At 37.1% G+C, this 21,984-nt stretch overlaps 1 protein-coding gene across 1 annotated transcript; it reads right to left on the bottom strand.

Moving 5' to 3' along the window:
* Nucleotides 1-661: 661 nt before the first annotated feature.
* On the bottom strand, nt 662-21,689 carry LOC139717747 (microtubule-actin cross-linking factor 1, isoforms 1/2/3/4-like). Its single transcript, XM_071629252.1, has 8 exons — nt 21,462-21,689; nt 15,173-15,403; nt 12,167-12,367; nt 11,622-11,936; nt 8,144-8,246; nt 3,162-3,376; nt 1,770-2,060; nt 662-993 (listed from the first exon to the last, which is right to left on the bottom strand). The coding sequence occupies exons 1-8, from the start codon at nt 21,594-21,596 to the stop codon at nt 823-825; spliced, it is 1,662 nt and encodes a 553-aa protein (XP_071485353.1). The 5' UTR covers nt 21,597-21,689; the 3' UTR covers nt 662-822.
* Between the last annotated feature and the right edge of the window lie 295 nt (nt 21,690-21,984).

Raw genomic sequence — 21,984 nt, forward strand, 5'->3', positions numbered from 1 at the left:
CATAAGTCACTTTACTTTTATTCGTATCTATGCACTAGAATATTAAACATAATGCATATTCAGTGTATTATATTCTGTAGTATTTCCCCATTCTGCAAAAAAAAAAATGTATATGTTTATTATGTAGACAGGTCCCTGGGCTGCCACGTGTTCAAGCTTCTGCTTATATTGGCAATCCATCGTCCGCATAATTTCTCAGGTAATTATTTGGAAATTTGGTAATACGAGTTATATTTGGTTAATGGAATTGATTTATACATCAAGTTTCCTTCCTTGAATTATGTACATTGTAATCTGATTACTGACATTTTATGCGATATTCCTGAAAAGAATCTTGATTTATGTATGAAACTGTGTTGGAAGAAAAATAAATAAAACAAACAAAAAAACATAAACGAAATAATGACAGTATTCCCCATTCCCATGGTGCCTATACATGTATTTGTAGATTGGAATGTAAAATAAAAAGAAACATCCAAAGTGTTTCTAATCTGGCACGGATCTATGTGATATACACGAACAAAAGCATACAATTCGAGGATTATGATATTTCCTCAATATCTGAAACTTATGATTTGCTTGTGGATCTCTATAAGTACCAAATATTACAGCAATTAAAAACAAACAAACACATTATTTATAAGTGAGTGAGAAATTGTGATTTTTGCCCCCTACTGCAACAGCAACACAATAGCCCTTCTAGTCCCTGTAAAATCTGCCTATTGTTGTTGTTGTTGCTGCTGTTTCGTTTGGCTTTTGCTTTGTTCAATGTGTATATTTTGTTTTGTTTTTACTCTAATATATGTTTGTTTGGCTTAACTCTCACCTCTGTGCCAAACTGTCCTCCAGAGTCTCCCAATTCAATCTTACGTTGGCCAAAATGTCCTTGAAATGGGATGTGTCATTAAACCCTGGCTCCTTGATCAACTGCTCTCCTATGTGCAAAATGTGTTTCAGAGCGGGACGCTGTCGCTCCACTTGCTGCTTAGCATCCTGTCAAAAACAAGAAAGGAAGGCAATATCAACACAAGAAAGTGCAACATTAACAGTGCATCTTGAGAAATGTGATAGAGCCAGAGAAAAAAAAAAGGCAAAGTTATAAAATGACAAGCGATGCTGTTGTTTTAAGTGGGTCAGATACCTTTATAATATGAAATTTGGTTGGAAAAGCTGGACGATGTACGAAATTTACATTAAACTGTAGTAACGTATTTTCATTAATTCGTTGATCATTAATTTTTAGCTTTATTACTCAGAAGCAATCCTGCTACGCATACGACTTAGTCTGACCATAGCAAATGTACAAAATAATGATCATGGAACGCGTGTTTTTCTTTATTCTCTTTTTCTTATACCTATTTTCTTTGTTCATTCCCTTAATAAATTATATTCATTTCTGGTCAGTTTTCTTCTGTTTGCGTTTGTTATACTCAAAAAGCTGCATCACTTCGATGATCCCTTGCATTTATCAACAAGTTGAATTATCCTTTGGGTTTATGCCAGGTTCAAGTGCGTGCATGTGTGTCACACAAATGCACTGTATAGCTTCTCACCATTCGAGTATTACAGGTTTCTGGGACGAACACTGAACTAGGGTTTTCTATAGTTCAGATGGCAGAGCACGGGGCTAGCATCCGGAGGTCTCGTGTTCCAATCCCGATGGAATCGCATTTCCTTTGCTCATTTTCTCCTGATTTTTTTTTCTAACAATTCTCTACTTTTTTTTTTGTCTTTATATTATGAGAAAACAGATAATGAATTCAGAAAACCTCAAGTTGTTCCGTTCCTTTGGAGCTCAGGGTCTGGATCAACTGCAGCTCCCAGTCTTCCAGTCTGTTGACTCTGCTTTCGAAGTCATTCACCCCGTCAACCAGTCCACGGAGCATGTTTCTGAGTCGGATAGTTGCATCGCAGATGTTTTGGTAACGGTTATTGACTTCAGACAACTTGTCTCGAATAGTCTTGGCTTTTGGGGGTTCAATGATGTGGCAGAGCTTGAAGGCGACATCGTTGATGGCGTCAATGTCGTCTTGGTGGGTAGAGATATACTTATGAAGATTCTGGGGAGGGACGGGGAATTTAATCAGATTCTTTTTTTTTAATACGCTTGCACATAGGCATGGTGAGCTGAATGGTTCGTCAGTTAGCACGCCTTGATATCAATTTCAGTTTAAAATAGCGTGATTGATTTTAGCCCTCCACCGCAGACACAAAGGCCCGAATTAACGAAAGTGGTACAAATGAAACCATGGTTTAAACCACGGACAAAAACCATGGAGTGCCAAGTGTCGCATGGAATATTTCGTTGCGAAATCAGTCATTTCGTCGATAAACTGATTATTTCGTAACGAAATGAGAGCAGTTTGTAACTAAATGAACATTTCCTCCACGAAATGATAATTTCGTTAGCGAAGCGGTCATTTTGTCGACGAAATGACCGATTTCGTAACGAAATTTTCCTTGCGACACTTGGCGCTCCATGGTTTTTGTCCATGGTTTAAACCAGGGTTTCATTAATTTTTGTACCACCTTCGTGAATTCGGGCCAAAGCGTTTTATAAAACTGACTACATGATGTGAAACATCCAACATAAGATTCATTTGACGGAACGTCAGCTGGTACTGCCACAACACACAGTTCACTCACACACACACACAAACACAGACATACACAGACACACACACACAGACACACGCACACACACACAAATACACTTACACATACACATACACATACACATACACATACACATACACATACACACGGGTCTTTGAAAACGTGAACACTTCATTAGAGTAAGTGCCATATTACACTTTTGCTATTCACGCATCCATTTTTGACACACTGCCAGCTCATGAACTCTTCATAAAGATTGACGTCATCCTAATGTTTTGAAGACCTGAAAACAAGTCTTCAACATTTACTATATCTTGCTTGAAACATCATCATGCTGTCTGGCGCTTATCTAATAAGTTATTTCCTTTCTCTCAGCCAGTACGCAAGTCATTAGCAGTTTATTCAGATATTTCAGTATCATCTAAAACTTACGGAAACCAGTGTCCATTTGGTTCCCCATTTCCTATTTCTCTGCATGCTTCTATACTCTGTATCTTCCATTCCTCCTCTTCCTCCTTCCATCTACTCCTCCCTCTCCTCCTCACCTCATTGTTTTCTATTCCCTCTAGAATGGTTTCCCTCCTGAACGAAGTCAAGGCCCCTTTCTCCAGGCGGTGCTGCTCCTCTACCTCATCCAGCCACGTGATGAGCTTGTCAAGTTTTTCATGTACTAGCTGGGTATTGGCCAGCGCCATCTGCAGTTTCTCCAGGAAGTCCTCAGCATCTGTCTTGAGGATCCTGATTGACTCAACAATATCATCTTAACGCCAAGATAGTAAAAGAAGAAGTTAGATATAAGACCAACATGACTTGGACATTTAATATGGTTTTGAACAAAAACAGAAATAGAAAATAAACAAAAATGGTGAATGAAAAAAAAAAAGAAACGGAAACACCCCAAGTTCTATGAGTACAATATTTGCCTGAGGAAAAAAAAAGTAGGTCCTGGGTATACACTTTAACGTATAGAATGTCGTCGGAAACGAGTTAAGTGCACTATTCACAGCCGATCAAATTGACCTTCATTATGCTCGATAAACACATTCTGTCTATATCTAATACCAACGTTCAAGCCAGTCGAATCAGCCTTTCAGGAGTTTACATGTATCTATTTATTTATTCATTTACTTATTTATTTCTAATCTTTTGTCAGGGTAGTCCATTCACCAATAAATAGTGGTCTTTCGTGGAGCCCTGAATAATATTGATGAACATATGTGACCGTGCACCTCAAAACGAACATAAAGTCGCACACACTGATTTTGCGTGAGGACTGAAAATAAGTGAAATGGGTAAACCTAGCCGAACTTGACTTTTTCATATTTTCTGAAAGAGCGGGTCTTCTTTTACATTATGCTAACATTTGGGATCATAAAACGGGCAGGAAAGTGTGTTTTTCAGCAGTTTATCTCGAACATTTTTTGTAGAATAGTGTGATTAGGTGTGTCTTTAGAATCCCTTTTTCATTTCTGAAAAACCTTGTCCACACTCTTCACCTTCGACTCTAATAACTTTTGAAAGGATAGTGCTACTGCTTTGAAAGTTGGCATTAATTATGGACAGAATGTGTTAATGGGGCATGCTTAATTTCAGTTCAATCTGATAATCCCTTCATTGTTGTTACTCTGGTGGTTTACTTCCTGTTTTTTGTCCCATTCATTGCACAGCCAGCACGGTTTAGTAAAGATTAAGCGCTTGAATAGACACTGTACTTCAGAGCCTTTTTTCTTGGTTCACACTTTTCCTGAGTTTGTGCTTTCTTTCCGATATTTAGATAGGTTAGGAGAGTCCATTTGATTTGAGTTATACATCATTTTAAAGCTTAAGGTCTGCTCTTTCAGAATATGATCTTAACTTAAAATTCATGCCTGGCGACTTTTTGTTTGTTTTGAGGTGTACTTTCACATATGTACATTAAATAGCAAAACGTATAATAATATACAGAAGATGACATAATACAGGGTAGATCAATACATACCAGCATACTCTACATTGCAAAGTAACATAAAAAGTACATGCCACAGCAAGAGTTCACCAGAATGCCGAAATAACAATTAAAACGCTATTATACAGGAATGATAAAGCCCAGAATGAATTTCGTGTGTTACTTACAAATAGCAACTTTGCTTAAACAATCTCTTAAATGAATATATGGAAGAAGCTGATCTAATTGAATGATCTAGCCTGTTCCATTCAAGTACAGAGGATACGATTGGTCTGCACTTATGACAATCAGAGCGAAATCTTGGCACACATAGATTTCCACGGTCTATTAGCCTTGTATGATGTTCATGTACATCACTAGGCTTAACTAAGTGCACCTGAAGGTACGAAGAGGCTAAGTTATGGACGCATTTATATATCATCATAACGCGGCTGAAATCAAAACGTTTGTCTAGTGTCATCCATTTAAGACTTTTGAATAAATCAGCCGACGGTGTGTCATATGTTTTGTCCAAAATTATTCTTGCTGCCCTCTTTTGAATTTTTTCTAGCTTAGTTGTATGGGATTGAAATCTGTTTGACCAAACAACAGAACAGTAATCAAATTGTGGTAACACTAGACTATTATAAAGTAATTTTAGGGATTGTTGGGGCAAAAAGGCCTTCGCTCTCTTTATCATGCAGACACTTTCTTTGGTTACGTTTACATACATTTTCGATTTGTTTAGACCATTTCAGTTCTTCATCTATTAAAACACCTAAACATTTTGATAGTGAACTGAACTCTTTTAATCCGACTACCATCTAATGAAATACTGAAATTTTCAATTTTCCCGAGATTAGCACGGGAGCCGATAATCATGACAGACGTTTTGTCAGTGTAAAGGACGAGCCGATTTTTCTTAATCCACCCCATTACTTTATTTAGTGCAACAGTTATCTTTTCTTCTAAAACTGTTGCGTCATTAGCACTGACAGTGAGGGTCGTATCATCAGCGTACATATCTATAACACCTTCTGAAATACACTCGGGTAGACTGTTGACATAAATTGAAAATAAAAGAGGACCAAGAATTGACCCTTGAGGTACACCCAATTCATTAGTTGAAGGGTGGGACTTGGCTCCTTCGAATTGCGTCACTTGATGTCTGTCACTTAAATAGGATTTGAACCAATCTACAGTCGTCTTGCTACACCCTATACACTTTAATTTATGTAAAAGTAGGTCATGATCTACAGTGTCAAATGCCTTCCGAAGATCTATGAAGGCAACTCCAGAAATTTGATTATTATCTATATTCAAAGACCACTGATTCCCAAGTTTTGCAAGAGCAGTTGATGTGGAATGAAATGGTCTAAAACCAGATTGATTAGGGTGTAGTAAATCATTCGCATTCATGAATTCGCTCAGTTGTTGATGTACGGTCCTTTCGATAATTTTACTCACTGTTGGTAAGATTGAGATGGGGCGGTAGTTATTCAACGAAGAAATATCTCCTGCTTTAAATATTGGTACTACCCGAGCCTTTTTCCATTCACGTGGAACAACTCCCGTAGACAGGGATTTGTTGATAATATCGCAAAGAGATTCTGCAATAACATTCTTCGTCATCTTTAAAAGTTTGCAACCGATGTGATCTTCTCCGGTTGCTTTATCTATGCCAAGAAGCTCGATCTGTCTCAATACAAAATCTCTCGTTATCATACTTAAATTAAATTGAGAATGAGATGGAACAAAGCCTTTGTCCTCATCTAATATCATTTGAGAAGTATTCCTCTGCAGGTCTTTTGTAATTTTAGTAGCATTAGACATGAAAAAAATTGTTGAATGCTTCAGCAATACTTGCGTTGTCCGATACTTCTGCATCATCAAAATTTATGGTATTGGGAGAAATGGGTGATGATTTAGGCGTAAGTTCCCCCAAGCTCTTCCACATTTTCTTACTGCTGTTACGATTTTGTAAAATTTGGTCAGTGTTACACTGTTTTTTTCTTATTCTCATGAGATGAGTAACTTTGTTTTTTAGATATTTATAGGTATTCCAAAGATCATCACTATTGTTAGTTTTAGCAGCTTTGAGAACTTTATCACGTTCCGTCATGAGCTTAACAATCTCATCAGATATCCATGGACATGCATGTTTTCTTATCCGCTTTTTGCGCAAAGGTATGTACTTGTTGATAACATCATTGAAAAGAGTCAACCACATATCCCACGCAGGACATTATCATCGATATGCAATTCAGAATCATCGATCATGGAATCACAAAATGTCTCATTCAAACCAATGACATCAAGTGATGTATGTCTCAGAAGTAATCTAAGTTCATCAATTTTAGAAATTAAACTACGAATATTCAAATGGGCAAATTTTAGACCCCTCTTTCTGAGCGGGGGAATTGAACCATTCATCAAATTATTGATTTTACTTTTGATTGGTTCATGTGGTCGCTCCTGAAGAGCATTTTGTGCTTCGCCAGTGTTAACATTATCATTGCAATTGAAATTTTCGGTACAAACTTTCAAAGCACTGTTAGAAATTGGTTGTGATTTTGACTTCAATAAACGAGAACCCGCACAGTGTTCACCGAAGTTAGAGCGAAAAGTGAAAAGTATGTAAGCATCTTGAAGAAATAATAAGGGGCCTGTAAAAACATACTTAAATCAAACTATTCAACAACTTTCCCATTCGTCTTATGATCTTAAACTTTAGAATGAAAGAAAACGAATAACTTGTTCACAAAATATGGAAAACTTAAGATTGACAATACTGACCTATTTCACCTTTTTTTTTTGAGTCCTCACCTGAAATGACGTAGTGCGACTTATTTTGGTTTTCTAAAACATGGTCATAATTCATACTGGCCCAAATTATTGGAATTCACTAAATTTGAAGTATGATATTAAAAATATGTTCCTTTTAGATACTCATTTAGAAGGAGATTAAAGTTCTATTTATTGCAATCTTATTTTACAGAATTGAAAATAGCCTATTAGCTTATTTTGTCACCCTTTAAAAGAATTTGCGTTACAACTGATATTATACACTCACTTCTATTCTCGTCCCTATTGTCCTGATACACTTACACGGCTGGGATTCGACTCTTTATGCTATTTCTGTTTCTATTCTCAATATCAACTTGTCATTTTCGCGAATGCCTTTTTCATCGCTGGATCTGTTGGGCTTTTCTTTCCATTGTATTGTCTTCCTGTCATGTTAGTCTTGCCTCATTTTGTCTTGCCTCTTAGTCTTCCTTTATTAGTGTCATTGTTGATCCAGCCTCGTATTTTTGTTTTCATTTTTCTATTGACTTGTTTCACGTGAGCTGCCCACATTCTACAACTCTGTTTTAAGTGGGTCTCTCCAGTTTTATTTTTTCAATTTTGCGTACTGTTATTTCATTTTCATCCCTTCAGTTTTCATGAAAACGTATAGTAACTTTAAGCTTCCACAATTATCGAATACTCTTTTCAGTTGGCTTTGGTTTGTTATGCAACCTTATTCTCTGTTACAAAAGAAAGTGAAATGTTAATGTTCTCTTCGAAATATAAAATTGAATTTTAGTTGAATTGAATACATACCAATAGTTCTTTGTACGGCTGGCTGCGAAATGATAAGGTCCTTATAATTGGTCTTAACATTCTGAATATCACTGGCGTGGGTGATGACGTCTTGATGGAACATCTGAATGATAATAGATAAGAATGGCCATAAACTTGATGTTTTCAGGTCAAAGCAACAGGGGAACAAAATGCTTAACCAGTTATATGAAATATTGATATTAATTAAAAATTATTTCTGTTAATCAAAGTGGAAATGTTTTCGGCATTGATTAGTTTGGGAAACATCCTGAATGTCACTGGCTTGGGTAATAACGTCTTGATGGAACGTCTGAATGATAATAGATAAGAATGGCCATAAACTTGATTTTTTTCAGGTCAAAACAACAGGGGAACAAAAAATGCTTTACCAGTAATATAAAATATTGATGGTAATGGAAAATTATTTCTGTTAATCAAAGTGGAAACGTTTTCGGCATTGATTAGTTTAGGCGAGGCAGTGAAAAACTGGAAATGTCGCTATGGCGACTGATGCCTCCGCCATGATGCATGATTCTCCCAATAGGTGTATAGTAAAATGTCTTCACAATGTGCGATGACAGTTTCACATAACTGGCAAAATATTAAAATGACAGGTTTGTCAGAAATATCTTGAATTTTCACTTTCCTTGAACTGGGTTTGCTATAATTGTCTGAGAAAGCAGGTACACATATTTAGGAAATTGAGAATTTTTACTTGACTTCTGACGGACCCTTTTAAGTTTATGCACTGAGTAATTTCCAAGGTATGAAGAAAGAGTGTAATTATAGTACAAAATATATATGTGACACTGCACCTCAAAACAAACAAAAAGTCGCCAGACATGAATTTTTAGTTAAGACCATATTCTGAAAGAGCAGACTTTAAGCTTTAAAATGATGTATAACTCAAATCAAATGGACTCTTCTAACCTATCTAAATATTGGAAAGAAAGCACAAACTCAGGAAAAGTGTGAACTGAGAAAAGAGGCTATGAAGAACAGTGTCTATTCATGCGCTTAATCTTTACCAAACCGTGCTGGCTGTGCGATGAATGGGACAAAAAACAGGAAGTAAACCAACAGAGTAACAACAATGAAGGGATTATCAGATTAAACTGAAATTAAGCACGCCTCATTAACACATTCTGTCCATAATCAATGCCAACTTTAAAAGCAGTAGCACTATTCTTTCAAAAGTTATAAGAGTTGAAAGTGAAGAGTGTGGACAAGGTTTTTCAGAAATGAAAAAGAGATTCTACAGACACACCTAATCACACTATTCTACCAAAAATGTTCGAGATAAACTGCTAAAAAACACAATTTCCTGCCCGTTTTATGATACCAAATTTTAGCATAATGTAAAAGAAGGACCGCTCTTTCAGAAAATATAAAAAAGTCAAGTTCGACTAGGTTGACCCATTTCACTTAGTCCTCATGCAAAATCAGTGTGTGCGACTTTATGTTCGTTTTGAGGTGCACGGTCACATATATACTTTTTTTTTGGGGGGGGGGCATTGAAACTTGGCCTTCGACCCTTAACCTTTGACCTTTGACCTTGTGGCTGGAAATTTCGCGGAGAATCTCCATTAGGTAATGCATGTATACATTAAGTTTTAAAACTAATAATGCAAGCATTGCGTATGTGACCGTGCATCACAAAACAAACAAAAAGCTCTTCGCAAGCTCTTCATTTGAGTGAGAGCTGAAAATAGGTAAAATAGGTCAACCTAGTCAATCTTGACTTTTCCATATTTTCTGAAAGAGCAAGTCTTCTTCTACATCATACTTAAGTTTGGGATCATAAAACGAAAAGGAAATTAGGTTATTAGCAGTTTTTCTGGAACACTTTTTAGTGGAATAGTGTAATTAGGTGTTTCTCAAAGAGTCATCTTTTCATTCCTTAAAAACCTGTTCATGCTCACCACTTTAAACTCCAATAACTTTAGAAGGGATGAAGCTTCTGCTTTGAAAGTTGGCATTTATCATTAACAGAATGTGTTAATAAAGCATGCACAATTTCAGCTTAATGTCTTTATCCCTTCATTGTTGTTGCTCTGGTGGTTATCATCCTGTTATTTGTTCCATTTATCGCACAGCTAGCTATAGGGCGGCTTGGTAAAGATTAAACGCTTGAATATACCCTGTCCTTCAGAGCCTCTTTTCTCAGTTCACACATATCCAGGGTGTGTACTTTCTTTCCAATATTTAGATAGGTTAGGAGAGTCAATTTGAATTGAGTTATATACCATTTTAAAGCTTAGAGTCTGTTCTTTCAGAATCAGACCTTAACTAAAATTCCATGTCTGGCGACTTTTTGTTCGTTTTGTGGTGCAGGGTCACATACATATACTAGTATATGAGGGAAATAGTAAAATTTTGAGGAGTTGACCTTGACCTTTGACCCCGCCATGACTATTGACTCATGACCCCTAAATTCCCTAGATAATCCCTGCCAGTCAGTACATGCGTATGTACCAAGTTCCATGAAGATACATTGAACCATTGGCGAGAAAAGTGATATTGCAACATATTCACCTCACCTTTGACCTTTTGACCTTTGACCTTATGACATGAAACTCTCTCTGGAGAATCTTTACGCAGTAGTACATGTCTACACTAAGTTTCAAGAGAATACCTTTGGGCATTGCATAGATATGGGGGAAATAGCAACATTTTTAGCATTTGACCTTGACCTTTTGACCTTTGACATCTTGCCAATGTCACTGAAATCTACCCAACTAATTGTCCTATCATACATCATCCTTGGACCAAGTTTGGTGAAAGCTGCTTCATCCAGTTCTGAGTTATCACGTAAACAGATAAGTTTTAGTATTTGACCTTGATATTTGACCTTTGACCTCTGTACGATTTCACTAAAAAACTAATCAAGTAATTGCCTCATGATACATCATCCTCCGGCAAAGTTTGGTGAAATTTGCTTGATCCAGTCTTGAGTTATTGCGTCAAGGGATACAATTTCATGATTTGACCTTGACCTTTGACCTCAAACCTTTGGCCGATTTCACCCAAAATCCAATCAAATAATTGCCCTATCATACTTTATACTTGGTCCACGTTTGGTAAAATTCCAGTCAATATTACTCAAGTTATCGCGTAAACGAAAGCGGACGGACGGACGTATAACGGACGGACGGACAACCCGAAAACATAATGCCTCCGGCACCATTTCGTGGCGGAGGCATAAAAAAAAAAAAAAAAAAAAAAACTGACAAAAAAAACATTGAGACACAGCCGTTTAAAACATTTAAAGACAGAATGTTAGACGACATACTGAACAACAATCCATGCCGATGAAATACAACCAGAATTTAAGAATCACGGCAAAAGAGTATTAAGAATCACACAAAATTAAGATATAATTAGAGTGTGAGTTTCCCTCTACAACCATACGGAGAAAAGCTATAAAAAGGGAAATTATAAAGTAATATCAACCTTACGAGTAGCTACCCATGCATACCACTAATCTCTCGATTTGCCTCAAGATGACTTCCTTGGCAGCAACAATAGGCTCGCTCCTCATATCTTTGAGCGTGGTCCTGGCGTCTCCAAGCCACGTAGAAGCACTGCTCACTTTTTCGGAAAAGGTGTCCTTTGCAACAAACTCTTCAAAGAGTCGTACGTGCTTTAAGTAGCGGACCCTGAGCTTGTCGAAGCGATAGGTGACGTCTCGAAGCTGACCGACGAGGAGTTGCGTTTCTGGTGTCTCTTGAAAGGCACGGCTGTTTTGAAGCGGGACTCTGATGCGGAACTCGTCAAGACTTTGACTGTAGATCTATTATCGTCAGGGCGTCAAAGAGAAAATTCACTTTCATAAAAAGAAGAAAATGTGTATTCGGATCAATGACTGTACTTTACACTATGCAGTCACTTTGTGAATTTGGTGAGATACTCAAGTTGGTGAGTTTTCAAGCCCACAAATGGGCATGAAATAATATTGTCCAAAGTGGATGAAAAATGAAAATAATGTATCTGTTAAACGAGTTACATCATTTGAAATTTCACCTTAGCCAGATTGGTGTATGTCTGCACTGATTTTTTGAGGAACTGAAGGTGGCCTTTCTGGTCTTTGATGTCCTCGCCGAACTCCTTGTGGTGCGCCTCTTGGGCATTGAGTGGATCAAGTTGTATGGTAACGTTGCCCTCCATCGTATCCATCTTTCGCTCCGCACCCTGGAGCCAGTCCTGAAATTCTTTGAAATCAGCCTAAGAAAGACAAAAAAGTGTGTAAAAGTGTGAGCATGTGTGAGCGTGTGTGTGCGAGGTAATTTTCAAAAATTGTATCATCTGAAAATAAAAGATGATAAAAGTCCTTTTGAGTATGCGAAAAAAAAATATATAATCTTCATTAGACCAAGATATACAACTCTTCTCACTACACACAGAAAATCCGTGTTGTTACATGGAATCCTTTACACTATTTAAAAGAGCAACTTTTGATATTTGGTTTTGTGGCAAATAATTTGTTCTTTCTGTACCCAAGAAACAGAAACTCATAATCATACATTTAATAATGTCAAATAGTTAAAGATAATTAGAAAGTTATTATACTACATTATCATCTTGTGAAATTTTGAGATATATACTGGGCATATATTTGTGTACTATACTATACTATACTATACTATACTATACTATACTATACTATACTGTGTATGGGACCGTGCGTCACAAAACGAACATAAAGTCGCACCCCTTGATTTTACGTGAGGACTAAAAAAAAAGGAAAATGAGTCAATCTATAGGTAATCGGAGTTGTTCATATTTTCTGACGTTCTGACTCCAACATTATTCTTTAGTTTAGGATCATAACATGAATGGGAAAGTGTGTTTTCAGCAGTTGTTCTACAACCTTTTTTTTGGGGGGGGGAGAGTAAAATGATCAGGTATGTCTTAAAGGCCCCTTTTCATTTCTTGAAATCCTTTGCATACTTTTCACTTTAAAGTCTAATAACTTTTGGAAGAATAATGCTACTGCTTTTGATCTTTTTTCATTAATCATAGAAAGAATTTGTTAATAGAAGAGGTTTAATTAAAGCAAAATCTGATAATCCCTTCATTGTTGTTGTTCATGTGGTTTCCATCCTGTTTTTGTTCCATCCATCGCAGAGTTAAAGGTAAAGATTAAATGCTTGAATAAAACTTGTACTTCAGAGCCCTTTTTCTCGGTCCGTACTTTTCGAGAGTGTGTGCTTTCTTGCCCAGGTAATGGGAGTCCATTTGAATTGAGGTATACATCATTTTAAAACGTACAGTCTGCTTTTTCAGAATCTTTCCTTAACTAAAAATCCATGTCTGGCGACTTTTTGTTGGTTTTGTGATGCAGAGTCACATATACTATTTTTTCTTCTATTTTTTATGTTGACAAGTACGGGTGCTTTACCATCTATTAACACAATTCATATAAAGAGAAAGGGTAATGTTTCTTAAAAAGTTGTGGAAAGTTTCAGGTTTGAAATAGTGGTTGTTGAAATCTTTAGAGCACTTTAGATCCAACATGCAAACCCCTTAGAGAGGTATATTTAACCAAACTTTACACTGGATCAATATGTTATGTCCATGTATGTGTTCCTTATAGATCGATACCTTGAATCAACGACTTCGTTCTTTTCAATATAAAATTCAGCACGGAAATATCGGTGTTAATAAATGACTTTTTGGTATGGAAATCTCTAACACAGACCTCTGTTTTGTTTTGTTTTTGTTCCAGCTCCACAGAAACAATAACGCATTCGATTTGGGAATGCGATATTTTCCAAAAATTTACATCTCAAATACAGGAAAATTGTGTTAGAGAATCAAACTCAAATTACTCAAACTACTTTTATACTTGATTCTACTGATGACCTTAAATGTTACAATGTGATGTTTTGTATGCAAAGTACTTTACATTTTTTTGCCAGAAATGAAAAAAAAAATCAATAGATTTTTGCCAATTTTGTCAATTTTTAAAGCAGGCGAAGGAATTAGATGAATATAATGCCTAAAAGAGTAAAAGTTTTGTATCCAATACAAACTTGAATCATATTCATAATATTCATTATTATTTAGACTGTTTTTAGGTTCCTGTCAAATTGTACTTTCAGTCTTATGTATCATTATAATGTGACATTTATTGATGTTGATTGTGCTTAACGAAACATTGCATTTAATAAAGCGGGAATATGTCAAGTTATTGAAATATTTGAATGCATCAGTGAAAGAAGCTTTTAAAGTCGGTTAGCGCCCTTAAGGAGGTGGTTCAAATCCATGTATTTTTTTTTCCAGTCGCTTACTGCTAGCGCCAATGATCTGTGGTAATGTCTTTTTTAAAGAGGGCGTCAACATATTCTTATGATTGAATATAATTCATTGAAGACTAATATTAAGCTGTAAGAGGGAACCATAGAACAGACCCTGTAGTAGGAGTAGGTTAGGAGGGTATTTCTGTGTTAACGTTAAGTTGGTGTATAAATTAAAGATAAATCTTTTGATTTTCCGATTTAGTACTCACTGATTGCTTTTCTTTGGATTAATCATCGTTAATTGAATATTGCTTGCATACATCCAAGATGAATTTTTGTTATGTAAAATTGTGTTGATTCTGTATCGAATATTTATTATGAATAACAACACTCCAACATAATGAATTATGACTATAAAAAAAAAAAAAACTTTGAAAAAAACCAAAACTTGTTTCTTATGACTGTTAGACGATTCTTAACAGCAACATAAAAGCTAACTAAATTCATCAAAATGTTAGGTAAGTTATAAAATCATGAGTTTTCAGACAACAATTGACGCTACTTGCCTCTTTTGTTACGTTACACTGCAACTTTGCATAGAGAATCAAGTATAATTATGGTCGCTTCTATCATACAGAAGACCATTATACAAACAAATCACTGTGCACATGTTTTAAAATAGATGCAATTCCACATTTAGAATAACGTGCAACAACGCAATACTGTGTAGACCTACTGACGGCATGTTACTACAGCCATTAAAGTATTTTGCACTGCATACATGTACCTCAAGCCTTTGCAAGTCTTCGATGGCCCGTGTCAGTGTCTTCTGACGGTTAGACGACTGCGTCAGTACAGCGTCATAGCGTCCTCTCAGATCCGACTGCCCGTCCCGCAGCCGCAGGTGGTTGGTATCGGGGTGACTTCCCCTGTGTCTGAGGATCTTGAGGAACTGTTCAGTATCTTCCACACACTGCCTGACTGGTTGTTGGTGAACCTGAATGTCTTCATGGAGCAGCTGCAAGAAATAATATAGGTCTTTGCAGTTTATTTCGTAAGCTACACGTGTATCAGCCAGACAGTTTGATGTTGCATTTCGTTTAATTTGTTTAGGATTGGCCTTTCCCTGCCGTTTTGAAGTTCTAATTCATTTTTGATAGGTCTAACCTTTATTAGGCCAATCAAATTTAAACATTGCCATTCAAATTCTTAGAAAGTAATTCAAGTTTTCGCAGGGTCATTCAGATTAAGAAGAGAAGGGATGTGATTGCGAAATGCTGCGTTTCCACCATTGACGTGTTTTCTTTTCTCGGAGCAATTTATCTAACACTTTGAGCAATCAAATACGGACTGATAGTCTTTCTAGTCTTATCTCAAAATATAGGTTTTATTCTATTTCTTTTGCCAGTAAAATTGACATTGTGAACATCCAAACTCGAGGAGTTTTGGCTATAATACGAGGCCGCTTTATAGTTCAAATGCATTTTCGATCAGTCGAATGTATATTAAGGTCACTCAAACCTAAAATGTTGTCATTCCAATTCGTATAAAATATTAAACTTCGCGAAGCGGTGATTCAAATTTCGCAAGAGACAGGCATGTGATTGGGCAATGCTGCTATTCCAGCCTTCAAATTCGTGCAACATATAATTTGGCACTTCGGGCAATTAAATAATATGCACCACACTACCCTGGTTTTCTCCCATAATCATTAACGTAATCATGTATTTTCGTCTGTTGTTTATGCTTTACGCATTCATCATAATCATGTCTTTTCTATAATGTTTTTACCCACGCCGATGAAAATCGGCAGGGGGTTATGTAAAGGGTTCCGTATGTTTGTTTGTTTGTTTGTTTGGTTTTTTTTTTTTTGTTTGTTTGTTTGTATGTTTGTTTGTTTGTTTGTTTGTTTGTTTGTTTGTTTGTTTGTGTACAAGATAACAAGAGAACGGGTAAACGGATTTGCACGAAATGTTCAGGGAATGTTTGGATAATGACAGGAAAGAATCGATTAGATTTTGGTGATAATCGGTTGACCCTTGCACATTCTGTGTGACCTTGAAGTTTTGACCCCATGGTATAGTGACCATTCCGAAAATTTCCCGTTTCTCACTTTGCGATTTTCCGCTACCATACGAAAACATAAACTCCCCAACGATCCGACTTCGCTGCTCAAATGTTCGTAAGAATTCCGAAATTTACGTTTAGGCCTATTTGAGGGACTATGTCCTTCTAGATTTATGAAAGTTCGTTCTCCGTCATCACAAACTGGCCCGTATTTTGATGATTTTTCAAATTAACATTGATTGTTTTTTTCGTTGGAGGAGCATTTTGCTCGGTCGCAGTCACACTGCACGATATGCGTGCTCAATGTCAATGCGTGTGCAAGGCCGCTGAAAATGCATCGCGCTCTACACTGTTGGTGCAAAATTGCACCGGGGACGTTGCGGCGCTCGTTGGTGGCCGAATACTGGTGCAGTAGACATTTGCATTCAACCCTTGCATTGAATAATTCCCGTAGACACTAATCATAGGGGTAATTGCCTAGGGGGTACGTAAATTTTGTTTTTCTTTTTTGCTTTTGTGGATACCATCAAAGATCGTACACTCATACGACCTTTGATATTTTATGATTTTTCAAATTAACATTGATTGTTTTTTTCGTTGGAGGAGCATTTTGCTCGGTCGCAGTCACACTGCACGATATGCGTGCTCAATGTCAATGCGTGTGCTAGGCCGCTGAAAATGCATCGCGCTCTACACTGTTGGTGCAAAATTGCACCGGGGACGTTGCGGCGCTCGTTGGTGGCCGAATACTGGTGCAGTAGACATTTGCATTCAACCCTTGCATTGAATAATTCCCGTAGACACTAATCATAGGGGTAATTGCCTAGGGGGTACGTAAATTTTGTTTTTCTTTTTTGCTTTTGTGGATACCATCAAAGATCGTACACTCATACGACCTTTGATATCATCACACTCTCGTCTTGCTATAATCAAAATATCCCGCAAGAAAACGGCGTATTTCTCGATTTTTAGCGCATTTTTCCGCGACCCGTCGCGTAGACAATACTCTTAAAACTGGACTTAATTCGCGCGCGCTTGGAAAAGTTCCGATTCTGCACTTTTGACGGTGGAATTTGGGATTTTCGATGGATTTTTGGAGGAGACTTAAGGACTTTCCTGTACGTGAATGAGTGTTAATACCGTATGTGTAATGATGTGATTTGCGTGTGATGTGACTGTAGAACCAAAGATCGTACACTTCAGTGTACGATCTTTGGTAGAACTCACTGGCTGGTGATAAAGCACACTGGCAATTAAGTGGCCGAATTCTGGTAGATGACCGAATGCACATTATGTTTACCCCGACTTTGTACTTAGGCGTGGGTCTGCCGCCTTTGACGGCCCCTCTCTAGTTTTATTTTTTATTTTTGCGTAGGTACATACATTTATTGTTACAGACTTTATGCAATTCCATCCAAGCAATTCCATCTCCATTCACAATTACAACAAATGCCCATTTCTCTTGATTTGAGTACCATTACATTATGAGATATCATGCGTTCTTCCTATATGGTATACATGCACTTCATAACTGGCCCCACAACTTTTGGGGAAAAAGTACACATTTCTTTATCTTTTTTTTCATTAATCGGGAACGGATGCTAAACGCATTAAGGTAATTATAGGTTTTCCGGCCCAATTTCATCAGATTTGCATTCGAATTAACGACAAGGCGTTCAAATTCAAGGGATTTTGTCACTGACCTGCTCTCACGGCTCATTTTCATTCTTTGAGTATTCAATTTCATTTCATGTCATTTCTTTTCTGAAAGTTGGCATTCAATTTCGCGTCAGCTGGATAGACGTTGAAATTCGCACCGAATACCAGTTTCAATTTCATCTTTATAGGCACACAACTTCGACCTTTGAACGTTTAAATTCAATTAGCATAATCAAGATAATCAAAACCTGCAATTCTATGTAATTCTTACGTTGATGAATGGCAAACTCATCAACGTTCAATGTTATCATTTCAATTTCAACATCTCTTTTTTAACTTTTTTTCTGTTTGGTGTTCGGTTAGTTTCACTTTTCCCCCCATCAAATTGAATATCACATTATTTTACAAAATGTTTAAACTCCGACTTTGCTAACATAATGAGAGATCGCATGAGAACATCGATGATGTCAAGTGTGATTATCGTCGTATTACAGATTTCGTTTTCAGTAACGTTTTAGGTCTGAAATGTGTGTGAGATACATTGCATTGGGATATTCTTTCTGTTACATAATTATTCATAATTCTCGTCATTCAAACAGATGGAGAATATCAAAGAACATGAGCAGCAACGGAAAACACTGCCAGCAGTAAATGTTTGCCTATTCGTTAATTTGAATTCCTTAATGTTCATCGCAGCTGTGCTGGTGCGAATTTGAATGCGTTTCACATGCATTTTTAATTTGAACGATCTGTTTACACGTTTATGTGACAAAATCAGGAATTCGAATGCTGATGAAATTAAATTGAATAAACTACTTAGCTTTTTGAATGTTGATCTCGGTGATCATTCAAATTCGCTCGAAAAGGAATGCTCGCATCATTAAATCGAATGCAAATCTAATGAAATTGGGCGGGAAAACCTAAATTGTTTGACCGAGTTCGAAATACCCCGAGTTCAGACAATGACCCCCGCTTTGCAGTTTTACAATCGACAGTCCATGCGTGCACTGAAATTCCCCGCTGAAGGGCTCACACCCATAAATATTTCCCCATAGGGATGTGTGCTAAAAATCAAATTTCAAAAAATTCTGTAGCATAGCTGGGAGAAATGAGGTGTTTCAGCTTCACTAACCTGGATAAGTGAGATATATCCTTTCATCCATCAAATTTTCAGGGTGGATTCTTCAGTCCAAATTCTGTCCAGGGTCCGCAAAGCCAGACTACGAGTTCTTGTCACTCAAAAAAATCACCCATTTTCCGTACACGTACCCAATGAAATATAGTCCCCTCAAATTCCATCAGAAAAGCTTTCATCTCCCGACCCAAATGCAATTTGTAGAGGAATTCATACTCAATATCTACAGCTATTCAGTTTTTTGCCAAACTACATCATTGATATCTGATTAATTTTTTCTTCATTTATTTTGGTATCTTTGGTACGAATTTTGAAGGGGTCTGGGACAGTCAATTGTATTTACGGGTGTGAGCCCTTTAGTGGAGGTCATATTTCTCATTTGACTTTTAAACATCATAAATGTGTTTCTGATGATATTTGCCCTTACATCATATGGGAAATTACACATTTAAGGGTTATAAAGCTTCTCAAAGGGACACTTTTGAATCTCATGCCCTTTGAGGTTTTTTTTTTAAATAAAAATGTAGTGTTGATCAGTTCTTCATAAGATGAATACCTAGATGCAGGCAGTAATCTTTGATTATGGGGGTGTCGCCATCACATTATTGCCTACAAAATACTTGAAAAGACTTTGTTTTGTCAAACAGACTAACTTTATGAATTTTGATCTGTTTCAGTGGTAGCCAAACAAAGAAATACATTAAAATAACACAGTCATTCAAAGTTGTGTGATACTGATGACTGCTATGTACAAAGATCTAGTAACACAACGACATAATATAAAGAAAACAAATTGTAGCCAAACAGAGTTCGGGGGGGGGGGGATAGAGGAGAGGGGTGGGGGGGGGGGGGGGTAGGAAGGAGAAGGGGGAAGGGAGGAAGAGATCTGACACATTAGATCAACATAAACCAGCAGAGTTTGTATGGGATGAATACTTCCCATAGACTTGTGTGCATTGCATGCATCCTCTATAGGGCTCACACCCATAAATATACCCCCATAGGGATGTGTGCTAAAAATCAAATTTCAAAAAATTCTGTAGCATAGCTGGGAGAAATGAGGTGTTTCAGCTTCACTAACCTGGATAAGTGAGATATATCCTTTCATCCATCAAATTTTCAGGGTGGATTCTTCAGTCCAAATTCTGTCCAGGGGTCCGCAAAGCCAGACTGCGAGTTCTTGTCACTAAAAAAATCACCCATTTTCCGTACACGTACCCAATGAAATATAATCCCCTCAAATTCCACCAGAAAAGCTTTCATCTTCCAACCCAAATGCAATTTGTAGAGGAATTCATACTCAATATCTACAGCTATTCAGTTTTTTTTTTTTTGCCAAACTACATTATTGATTTTTAATTACTTTTTTCTTCATTTATTTTGGTATCTTTGGTACGAATTTGTGAAGGGGTCTGGGACAGTCCACTGTATTTACGGGTGTGAGCCCTGAAACATGAGGACAAAATCACTGCTGGTTGCCACAGCTGTGTGTTAGGTCACCGCACGTGGCGCTGTAGGGAGCGCGATTGCAAATTTGCCTGAGTTATAAGGAAGCGGGGGATCGTCTGAACGCAGTGATATCATGATCGAAAAACAAAGTTGTGTGATTTTCTTCATGGTGCTGCCTTTTTTAATGACCCGATTATCAAATTGAATGACAAACGTACGAAATTACTGCATAAACCTTAAAAAAACAAAAAACAAACAAACAAACAAAAATCATCCACTCTGTTGTTAAATTCTCAACTGGCACTGCTTTCAGTCACTTTGTGTAACTTCGTGAGTTAATCATTCACTTTTCAGGGAAATTTTTTCCTAGTACAGCTTGTTTGTTTGTTTGCTTGTTTGTTTGTTTGTTGTTGTTGGGTTTTTTGGGGGGCGGGGGGGGGGGGATGGGTTGTTATCGTCTTTTCTCCGAACTTAACACTCACTTAGATTTGAAATATAGGCCTACAGTACATATTGCCGAAAGTGCAACGGATTATAACAAGCACTGGACATCATGCCATAGCTGCTGGGAAACCATTTCATTGCATGCGACTGTCACGCAATACTGAAGTGTCTCACTGTAGACACTAACATACATATAAGAAATATGTGTACGTTTTGTAGTCATTCAAAAAAAAGATCCTTTGATATACATAGGTGTATGCATGTTGTTTGCATTGCAAGGTATTCATTTTGAAGAATTCCTGGTAGACCTACAGTCAAATACCTTGCGAATAACTTTCTGCTCCTTAACCTCGACGCTTTTCTCTTTCAGTGGTTGTTCGGATGCAAGGGATTGTTCTACATGTACCAGCCAGTCTGATAGGTCTTGAATCTTGATGCCTTTCTCATGGAGCTCCATCTTCGGGTAGATCTGGAACAAATCGGCACAATTCAATTAGACGACTGTGCCTTGAACTGAGAAAAATTAATGGTGAACTATCAAGTGAACCTTAATATGACAACTACATACTTAGCAATGAATCAAAATCGTTATTCGTATAAAGAAAAATATCTCTATATCTTGCTTTATACCCATAAGTCTTATAGTGATTCGACTGCAATTTCCACTCTTAGGTCAAGTATATAGCAATGAGTCAAAACTCGTTGTTTGACATAAAATACTCTGCATACAATTTATTTTGGACACACACACATACACACACACACACACACACACAATGCATTTTTCCGGTATATTTTTTCACGAACAGCTAGCTATTACAAACCAATGAGACCAGACGTCAATA

This window comes from Diadema antillarum, unplaced genomic scaffold (genome assembly GCF_040938485.1).
Source record: "Diadema antillarum isolate AM-2024a unplaced genomic scaffold, OU_Dant_1.0 scf00000081, whole genome shotgun sequence".
In the NCBI taxonomy this organism is placed as follows: Eukaryota; Metazoa; Echinodermata; class Echinoidea; order Diadematoida; family Diadematidae; genus Diadema; species Diadema antillarum.